Source organism: Bemisia tabaci, chromosome 4 (genome assembly GCF_918797505.1).
Source record: "Bemisia tabaci chromosome 4, PGI_BMITA_v3".
Lineage (NCBI taxonomy): Eukaryota > Metazoa > Arthropoda > Insecta > Hemiptera > Aleyrodidae > Bemisia > Bemisia tabaci.
Genome location: NC_092796.1, coordinates 1031310 through 1042378, shown reverse-complemented (window position 1 = coordinate 1042378; position 11069 = coordinate 1031310). Strand labels below are relative to the sequence as shown.

The 11069-nt window shown below is 40.7% G+C and overlaps 1 protein-coding gene across 2 annotated transcripts in view; it reads left to right on the top strand.

The window, feature by feature from the left end:
• Positions 1-11069, top strand: part of LOC109031245 (lachesin) — a 559402-nt gene that overhangs the window by 430482 nt on the left and 117851 nt on the right. For both annotated transcript variants that reach the window (XM_019042658.2, XM_019042659.2), the window contains 2 exons: positions 1522-1641; positions 9658-9864. In XM_019042658.2, the coding sequence (XP_018898203.1) occupies positions 1522-1641; positions 9658-9864 (327 nt within the window). The remainder of the gene's footprint in view (positions 1-1521; positions 1642-9657; positions 9865-11069) is intronic.

Genomic DNA, 11069 nt, shown 5'->3' with positions numbered 1-11069 from the left:
AAAAGTCAGCCGTCTGATCGGATTTTTTTATCGAGCTATTTTTTTATATGTAGAAACTTTAATTTTTATCCGCAAAAAATCAGGATTTGGAAAAATGATGAAATTAGGATTTAGCAGTCAAAAATCAGGAAATATCAGGATTTCATCAGGATTTCCCATAGTGAAAAAAAAAACTAGACACCCTGTTTTAAAAGCTCTACATCAACGGAGTTTTGAGCTTTTAAAGTTTCGACATTTTGTCCGACTTCTCTCATCGACCCGTTGCATTGTGCGTCGTCTGAAAAAATCGAAGCGAGTCACGGCGGATTACGACGATGACCAGTCTGCGTTGTGGTGGGCGTTGAATTTTTTTAAGGTGACACCATGTCCATGTCTCACACCGACCTCGTTTTTTCCGGTGTCAATTTTTTGCTCCACCTGGATCCTTGCTCTGAATCTCCGCTCGGCCACTGTATTTCCCTTCCGAGAGTCAGTCGATCGGGAGTTGCCATTCGTGGGACGATATTTTGTGCCGTGATATTCTGAGCTCGTGAGGAAACGAGCCATTTACCATTTTCGTTTTGAGGAATCGCTCCGGGATTTTTTGCGCCATGAAATTTTTAACTTTATTTGTTAAAATTTCAAGAAGGCTCCAAACTTTTTGTTTCTCGCATTTTTTACCGACGGGTGGTTGAAATGCTCCGAGGCCGAGTTTCACGCATAGAAAATGGTTCCTGTTTTTGTGTGCGTATTTGGTTCTACTATTAACTTTAAAAAAAAAACCTGTAAATTTACCGATTTTTACGTGGGCCACGATTGTCTTCTTCAGCAGTCATCAGTCGCCGGGATTTCCAGTAGCTTTTTTAGTGAAAAAACCATAAAGTTTCCAGGAAATTTCGATGATTGGTAGTTACTAATATACTAAAATTATAATCGAACAAGTACGGAAACAAATTTTTCTTGAGATATTATTTTAACGTGTAGCGTCGTTTCATGTTCGTTCAATCGGTTTTCTTAGTTAAATCCGTGCAGATTTAAATTAAAGTCATTTTTTTTTTAAATTAAAAAAACGTCGTTTTGACGTCTTTAAGTTTAAGTAAAAAAAAAATGATAACATATAAGAACTTTCTTTAACTCCAACAATTTACTTTGAAATAGAAAAAATCCGCACGGATTGAACTAAAAAAAAAAATCCAAATTTTGTCGACAAGAAACGACGCTTTAAGTCAAACAATGATTGAAGAAAAAAATTTCCAGTGCAATTGACAAGAAGAAGGTAGTAAAACTACCAAGAACTCAGTCTTTGTAGGGATTATTTGATTTTCCACCACGTGACCATCGGTAAAGCAGACTGTTTTTTTCTTCTTTTTTTTCTGCTATTTAATGACTAGCCAAAGACTGTTTTTTGTTTTAATTTTTTTTCCTTTCGCTGTGTGCTGCTCTTGAAGGAAAAGCAAGAAAAGAAATTAATTCTTTTGCCCCTGTAATTATATCCCCTTATTTATAATTATTAATTTATTTTTTTATTTCGATGTGTTTTAGGAGCCCGAACGCCCAGCTGGACCGCCCCAACAGAGACTCCCTCTTTCGGCATAAATGGTACTTCGTACAAAGCGAAAGTACAAGACACGATAGTCCTACCATGTGAAGTAAAAAATCGTGGTAAGTATTATTTTTTTGCCACCTTTGGCTAGTGAATATTTTGAAAACTTCTAACTTCTATCAATCTAGATACTCCCTATCAATATAGCAGCAAAAATCACGAAAATCGGTCCTGTTGAGCTATACAGTTATGACTTAATCAAATGATGATCTGGCAAACGAGAGAGTTTACTGCAATGATACTGCTCACCTTCAGCTAAGTATAAAAATAAAATCTGGTGCTTAATTTTGACGTCCTAAGTTGTAATAAGTCTGTAACTGGGGATATATAGACACGATGAAGCACGGAAACAACGCGTTAGTCCGTGAACGCAGTGGGATTCTGAGTTTTTGTGAGGATGAGTGTTATTTTAAAGGGGTCCGCGGCTCATTGCACTCGGAAAGAGCTCGATGACTTTGGCTTTAATTTATCATAACGGCGCAGCGTATTAGTCTGCATTCATTAGACAATGTGCCGACGCGCCCATCACGGGTGGTCTTCCTGAAATAAACACCATGCCACGCTTTTAGCATACGTAGCTAGGGGTAGCGACTGAAAGTGTGTCTGGTAGATGGACGTTTTCAAGGATCTTGAAGACGTGTGTTTGTCGAATATCTAAGCCCACCATTATGTACCTTCCGGCCAAAGTATCGCAAGCGCCATGCGACGTTTGAAAATTTCCGCCGCCATTTTATTCTTTTACAGAAAAATTGTTCCACGTAGCTGTCCGAAAGTGTCACTGTATTTTCTTTGTACTGCCGATAATGTACAGTGTAATTTTCAAACAGAATAGAGAAGGAGAGAATTAATTTTCAAACAGATTCAACCAAAAATTTCTCTGTAAAAAAATAAAATGGCGGCGGAAATTTTTAAACGTCGCATGGCGCTGGTGATACTTTGGCCGGAAGGTGACGGTGTCTACATGAGTGGTAAGTCATACTCAAAAATCAAGGGGCTTAAGGTAGAAACAAGTTAGGTCAATTTATTTCTAAAACGTTCAAGAATAGATGATTTCCGGTAGAGCTAGAATTTGTCCCAAAAAATCAGTGATTACCGTCAGAATTCAACTTAGAGCCTCGCGACACCATTACAAAGTTATTTTATTAAGACATCGAATTCATACACTTTTCATACTTAAATCTCTTCATTTCGAAATCAAAGAATGTCTTTCAGCAATATTATGAACTTGTCCCTTCATATCAACATAGAGGTTAATATTGAAATAGCTAAAAACCCCCTCTGTATTCCTCCTCTAACATATCTACAGGAATGCTCTGTAATAGGTAACCGTTAGCTGCCATTCTCATGACAAATATAATTCAAATAATTTTCCTTGTTCCAACCCACATCTACAAAGTTTTTCAACATTTTTTTAAATCGTTTAATAATTCTAAAAAGTAGATCTCGTGGATTATTCATTCATAGGATAAGATATTCACTACTTGCATCTTTAATATATTTATTTTATACATAATACATTTTTGCGCAGAGTTTTACTTAATATAGTTTCAGCTGTGATAAAAAAAAATATAATAGCAGGATAAAAACTTATACTTTGCGCAATGTATAATGAAGTTTTTTGTTGTGACCTTCATTAAACATTGATCAAAGGAGTCCTTGTGGGTAATATTCAAGTGGTTACAGTTTTTTCAGTTTCTTGAATGATCGGTTTTTTTAACCTCCATTTTTTGGGGTGCATTTCATTCCCTTTTTCCTTATTGTGTAGTAAAAAAAAAAAATATGTAAAACTTATCAGGTATAGTCAGCCCTCAGTCCGACAGGAGGCCTAATTGTAAGTCTCAGGATTCGGCACTACCTTTGTTTTTCGCTCCCGTGGATTGGCGATCGACGTCCTCCTCTACCTGTTTACTCGATACTTCATTCTTAAAATTTCACTTTCTTTGCGTAGCTAGCCCATTTCTTGAAATCGCTCGAACTCGCCAGACTTTAAAATTTCAAGATTTTTCCATAGGAACCCCGTCCTCTCAAGATCCGAAATAATAGGTCCCAGACCACCCCCAAACGCAATAAAATTGCCAGGCCGTGTCTTAAACGTAATCGAACAGTTGACTTCTAAAGTGCTCGAACGCCGAAAACTCCTGAGCCTCGGTTTCATTCACCTGTTACTGTGCCCAGGGTTCATGAGTTTCGGTGTAACGGCTCTCATGGAACCAAACGCTTCGATTGCAGCATCTTGATCGAATCACGGGTGCGGAAAAGTGCTCATCAGAGCGCAGCCAGAATCAAAGGGCCCGAAACGGGCCTTAATGGTCCAAGTGCGTCGCCGGAGGAATGGACACTCCGCAATGGTGTAACCGCATCTTTAAATGAGCCCTGTCGTGCATATGGTCACATGCTTCTTAGGGCTCACGTGAGACTGGGGTTAGGTCGTTTTGCGAAAGAAACGACGAAACGGACGCTGAGCCGCGGGTGCGACCACAGACGGTGAGACGGAGTTGCCGGGGGAATGAGCGAGCGAGTCAGGGGTAGCGAGTGGACCCCAGTGGCAAGGCGCAAGACTATCGATATATCCCCATCTGATGCTGTGGTAAAGGATCGATTATTAAGGTGTTGGTTGAGAACACCCTCTTCATCGACCCTTTTCCATGGTTTTAAATGAGGGATGAAGCGATTCATCTTAAGGACGCCACGGCGCGGGTGGACACGGGAAAGCGAGGGCGGAATCCGTGTGGCGATCGGTCATTTGGCGTAATTAGTCGCGGATAGGCGCCGGCGCCCGGAACTCGGGGCTTTGACTCAGTTTCCCCGACTCCGCCCGGGTTCCCGCCATTTTCCGAGCTTCCCCGGAAACTTCCCTCGTGACTCTCGATGAGGACAGGAGCTTCCGCGGAGAGCGTCCGAGAGAGCCTCCGAAACTGAGAACCAAGTCTCTAAATAGAGGCGTTAAAGTGCACCGAAAAATAAACTCGCTTATTCTACAGTTGCCAGTGTCACACGGGATTCCACGGTAGTAGAACCGTGGACTTTGGTAAGATTATATTGATGAGCACAGTAGCATAGTCATGATCACAGTATTGCTCACAGTAATATTACGGGGGACATGGTGACATCACCGTGCTGATCATTACATCATCAAAACCCACGGTTCTGCTACCGTGGAATCCTGTGTGACATTACTAACGTGGTAACCGTAGAGTAATCGTGTTTTTTCCTCCGTGTCGTCGTGTTAGATTCAATTGTTAAGGGGCTGAAACGTGATTTCTTCATCTGCTTTTTCTTCTCTATCTTCTTCTCGATTTCCTTCCTTTCTTGCCTCTTTGCGTGGCTTTTATTATTTAGTTTATTTCTTCAGCTTTGCTTCCATTTCTTCTTTTTCTCTTCTCATCTTCGTCCTCCTCACCATCTTTTTCTCCTCCTACGTCTTCGTCCTCTTTGCCCTCTCCTTCTCTCTCTGATTCCTCGACCTTCTCTTCTTTTCCTCTCATTCCTCCTACTTCTAATTTTTCTTCTTTTTTTTTGACTTTTCCTCTTTTCCTCGCATATCTTTCTTTCCTGTTTTACCCTTCACCGCACTCTCATTCTTCATCTTGTGGTGTGCACCAGTCGGGAATGGTGTGCATCGCCAGAATACCGAGAAAATGCGAATTTTCAATGATAAAAGCGCGTACCGTAGTAAACGCGCAATGCGTGAAGTATTCTTACTGTCGTGTAGGCGCCAATATGCGTTCAACGCGCAATGCGTGAAGTTTTCCTTCAGTCTTGTAGGCGCCTGTATCTGCCTTTCGCGCGACCGCCGCACGGTGTTCGGCGCGATCAGTTCAACTCACGGAGCCAGCGTTTTTCAACTTGTCACTACCGTTAAGTTTGTGCACACTCTTTATGGAATACTATATTTTAGATAACATCTATGTTCGTTTTCCCAAACCTTTACACTGGCTTTGCAAGCACTTTCATCATAAAATTGCGTTTGCCCTCCGGATTTTGGACTGATGTTAAGAAGAATATCCTGTTATCGCAGAAGAAAGTCATTACTAACCCATTGAATTTTTTCATTTTTATTTATTTTTTTTTTTAGCCATAATGGTCGTCTCTGTTTAGATATTTTTCCTCCTCTTCTTACTTTTTATTTTTCGCACTTCCTATTTTTATTTTTTTCCCTCCTTTTTTTCTCTTCTCATTCTTATCATGTCTCAGCCACTTCTCCCCCCCCCCCCTTTCTTTTTTTCGTCTCCAACCATTTCTATCTTTTTCTCTTCTTTTTGATAATTTTTTAGTATATTTTTTGCAGTCGCAAAATTGACAGGTGAATGTATATCCGATTATATTACAGAATCGATTCTAACAATTCGCATTGAGGTAAAATTTACAGATTGCCACTCGGATTATGTCGCCTATCTTGGAGTAGCATTTCTTCGCAATCAGAGGAGATCTCAAACAAGGCAACTGTGAGCTTCTTTGTTCATTTCATCCTCCCTCATTCCTACCCCTCACCCCCCTCGGAGCCCTTCTAGTCCTGGTCGCCATGAGCAATATTTTCGCTGACAAATCACGCCCGCCATTGTTTGTAATTCAAATGTCCAGCTCGATTCTTGCACTCCGGCTATACTTCCAGATCCGTATTGCTCGGCGGTATTAAACATATCTCCATTGCTGTCCTTTCCACCATTCATCGTTCACCAGCACTAGCACACTTTTTTTTCTGTATGGACCCCTAAACCAAACGCATGTAGTTTTTACCGATTTCTACGTTTTCTGCCACAGCACTGCCAATCCCTCCAGCTCGTTCCTGTAAGAGGCGATCCAATGTCCTACGAATCAGTAAAAATAACGTTTCACCCAAAATTTAAATAACTTACCCTTACGTTTTACAATTTTTCACGTATTTATGGTAAAAAAAATTGAATATCTTTTATATTTCATTTTATGGGTGTCGTTGCCGATCAATCTTCACCTTTTTTTTCTCAGATAAAGACTAATAAACATGTGTAAATATTTCCTCTGATTTTTCTTCATTGCATATAGAATTGCAAAAATTTAAACATTTTTTTTTCATTCTTTAAGAAAAGAAGAAGAAAAAAAAACACCTATACTTTGAAACTTTTCAGTGGAAATACGTGTATTTAAACGTTAGCCGTTGATGTAATTTTATCGCAGAAAGCTACATTAATTTACTTGTTTCAGGGGAATATGGTAAATTAAATCCACAACGAGGACAGGGTAAAAATCTAGTGACGGAGAGCCGAATTTCTCTCTGCCCAAATCGCAACGAACCGCGGTAGCCCCAACTTAGTGTTAATGGACTACACAAATGGACGGTCCATTTCGACCCCCCGCCCCCCGGAAAATTCTCGATAATGAGTCGCCCTTCGCAAGACACGGCGAGACCCCCGACCTTGTAAAATCCTGGCTCTATTAAGGAGCTCTTTGAAGACGTTCGGAATTTCGGAAGACGAGAAGCAATCGTCTTAAGACCACTTGCGTCGAACTGCTTCCTCCTAGGTCCTCGCGGCCGGCCGCTCCAATCGATTCGCAACCGCGGAAATTACACGACGGAGCTGCCGCACAGTGGATCGAGTCAATTAGAGAGGTCGGACATGAAATTTTCGCCCAAAACTGCAAATTTTGATGTTTGTTTCGTCACATTTTAAATTTAAAGAGGTGCTTCCAGAAGAAAATTTTAAGAGGAAACCAATGAAACCACTTTTAGAACCCCAAAGTTTTGTATAAACGGAGTTATAAGCTTTTAAAGTTTCGAAATTTTGTCGGACCTCTCCTATTGACCCGGTGCACAGTGTGGCGCATCTTCTTGGCTCGTGTATCGGACGTTGGGTTCGGTGTTGACCCGTCTCCTGTCTCGTCCAGAGCTGCCGAAACGAGGATCCGCGATTCGTTCGAGATCGCTTCATTTACCGCGTTCCTGTCTGCATGTGACGGCCGGAAGAAAGTTCAAACCGGTGGTCCTCCACCGCGAGCAGGGTGACAAGTCTCGAAAAGTTAGGGTAAACTTGATCAAGTCCGTAAATTTTACTCGATTTGTGAAAAATATTCTGATCAAAGTACGGAGAAAGTAGAGAGTAGAAGGAGTAGAGAGTTTATGAGATACGCCGAAATTTTCAGTCTACACTGAGGAAAAATAATAATATAATAACCGAAGTTGGGTGTCCATTTATGCACTCTTAATCAATAATAGCCATGCATATAGGTTTTAATATTTTTATAGCTTATCGGAAAATCTACGCGTATCACTTAATGCTACCATTGTCATTGGTTATGGCACCATTAATTGGATGTATTTCTACCAAACGTAACTATGTGCATTATGACATGGGCCCTGTTATGCACATATTCTCATGGGTCTCAGGCCTCAATGCACATAGTTCTTTTTGACAGAAATACGTCCAATTAAAAGTTTACGTGGCATAGTCACTGCTTTTACTATCATTACCAGTAATTTTTCCAGAGGCAGGTAAAATACTAGAATACTGACCTTGGTGTAGCCAACAAACCCCGAAGCTGTTTTGCGCTTGATTCGAAATGTTTGAATAGCTCCAGCCTCATGTATTCGCCGTATTTCCAGAGCTCAATCTTTACATTGAATTTGTTTATGAAAGAAATTGTCATGCCCTAAAAACTGGAAAATTAAATGAAATTCAGAAATTTTTAAGTTTAAAAACTTTGGACATTCTAGCGTTGCCTTTAGTGAGTCTATTATCTACCTCCTTTGTCCATTGCAACCACCAATAGCATTCCTTCATATTTCTTTTGCCTCCTTTGTCTATAGCTTTGTCTATCAATTTCAATAATCTGTCCGCTGATCAGAGAGAGTCGCGGTAAGAGGATGTAAAGAGAGAGAGAGACAGCTAGGAGGGATATAGAAATTGTAATTGAAAAAGGGAGTGATATGTGATGTCACATGAGCCCAGCTGGGAACCGGGAGTCCCGAAGGGGGAACCATGATAGAGTCGCCGTAATTAAGGTCGTTACGTCGAAGGCAATTCATCAATCAAGAAACCAAAGATCTGATTCACTCCTGTCCCACAGACACAATACCCACCTCATTTTTCACTTATTTTTACTCTCTCCGTTGCAATATCTCGCTTCTAGCTGTATTGAATGAAGTAGGTATAGTACCGTGTAGTATGGGGAAATGTTTCGCCTACTTTTTTTGGGGGAAAAAAATCGATTTTGCCCGTTTTTTACCTCAGTTCAACGTTAAACGGCTGCAGAAGCGAATATTTTTGGAGCTGAAAAAAATTTGATGCATCCAGCTTTTTTTAATCAAAATGTCATGCTACTGATTTTTACTGATAAATGGAGCGACTTTCATAACCTCTCCAATAAATTTTCTATTCAGGTATAGACGATTCGATGTTCAGCTTGATTTGTATTTTCTATCAATTCTCAGAGTTTATCAAACTTCAGAAATTGTGTAATTATTTTGGTGGCGTGTTGCAGCCATGATGTGTGCTTGAGAAGTATACACTGACAAACAGGTCATTGCGCTTATAGAGCACTACTCCATCCTCAGGACTAAATCATGTGAACATTTAAGAACGGTCTTAAATGAATTGGATTGATGATGGAGTAAACGGATTGTTCTAGGTTTTGTTCAGGTATGGTCTTGAAGTTAAAAGAGTGCTCTGAAATGCATTGATCAATCGTGGACTACATTTTGCGATCGGGAACTAAAATTTCCCCCTCATTTTAGAAACAACATGTGTGCCAGCAGTTATCCAATGCAGTTGGGTATTTTTGCGGATGAGCTAGAAATTGTAGTTCCTGATTGCAAAACGAAGTCCAATTGGATTACATTTTGCAACAAGGAACCTTTATCTCTGGCTCTTCCATAAAATCACTTTTCTACATAGATGGCAATATATGTCGTTTCTTAAATGATCCAGAAATAGTGGTTTCCTATCGCAAAAATTCACACATCTTAAAACTCGTTTTTATAATGTCCTTCCCCGTGTGATTTTGGGAAGAATATAGGAAAAACAGAGAAAATGTTAAATTTCACAAATTCTTTGAAGTGCGCCTAAGAGTAGTTGATGAACGTATGTTGTTTATTGTTTCAGGGAACTATGTGTTGGTCTGGAAGCGGGGGAAGTCGGGGGTGGTGCTGACAGCGGGGGCGACGAAGGTCTACCCCGATGAGCGGATACATCTGGTGGATGGCTACAACCTGGAGATCCGAGACATCAAGACGGCCGACGCTGGTGACTACGTATGTCAGGTCGTCACCATCCAGCCCATGGAGATCACTCATACTCTCGAAATCCTAGGTAAGTCCCGCTTTCTAACTTTCCAGTTCTTGTGTCGATCGGAACTTCGATTATCCCGGAGAACCGTTTACAGAGATCATATAGAAACTAGGTATAAATTATAATAGACAACCCTTCACTGAAAAAAAAAAACGTTCGGTCGTATACACCGAAGTTCGGTGTTCCGTATCTCCCCAACTAACTCTCTTCGTCAAGCTGAATTTTCGGTTTGTGTAACCAAACTTGTGCGGTAAAGTCAACTGACGAACAAAGTTTGGTCATATATGCCAAACGTTCGGTTACACGAACCGAAAGTTCAGTTTGACAAACCGAATATTTGGGATGATTTGAAAGACCGGACGTTCGGTTCACACGACTGAATTTTTTTTAGCGTACAATTTTAGGCAAGTAGCCAGGTCCCGAATAATTCGAATGAATTGGGTTTCCAGCGGCGCTGCTCCGCGAAACCTCGTGGCTCGCCACCTGTCTGCTGGCCATCCTTCCGATTAACTCGCCACGATTCATTTGCTTTGTTTTCAATTTTCCTCTCTTGAACCCTCGATCCGCGGTAGATCAATCACTGCGCGGTCATCTCCGCCGCCCCCCCCCCCCCCCCCGCCACGGAGATCCTTTTCTCTCAACACGCTCCCTTTTTTTGAAGGTGCTTGACCCTCCCTGGCTCGGCCTCCAAGGGACGTGATTTGGAAGGATAATACCGAGTTTTAAGGTTCTCAGTAGGTTTTTAAGTGTGAGATAAGGGAGAGGATTTTTCAGGGGGCCGGGAAGTGGTTTCGAATACCCTCCCTGGGCGTGCTAGCTATCTTGACTAATTTTATGTTTCAAACACAATTTTCTAGTGGAAATTAAATCCATTCACGTATTGTCCACCGCACACGGAAAAATCCAGAACTTTGCTTTTTGTCAAAATTTGAAAATTAACGATTGTGGAAAAACTTGAGTGGACGTATCATAATGAAAAATGTTTATGTGTCTAAAATTCTATTAATTTAACATACGAGTGGAAATCATGAATGAACTGAGCACGAGAACATATACTCGTTTTGTAAATTGAACAATTTATCGCGGGAATTATGAAGGAGCTGATCTAATCTACGAAAATGCATGTTTTAAAATGGGGAATGACGAGCCGGGCGTATACTTCCTCACATTTAGGTATTGGTTTTTTTACTATTTCCTCTATTTTTCTTCATGATATAAAATCGTTA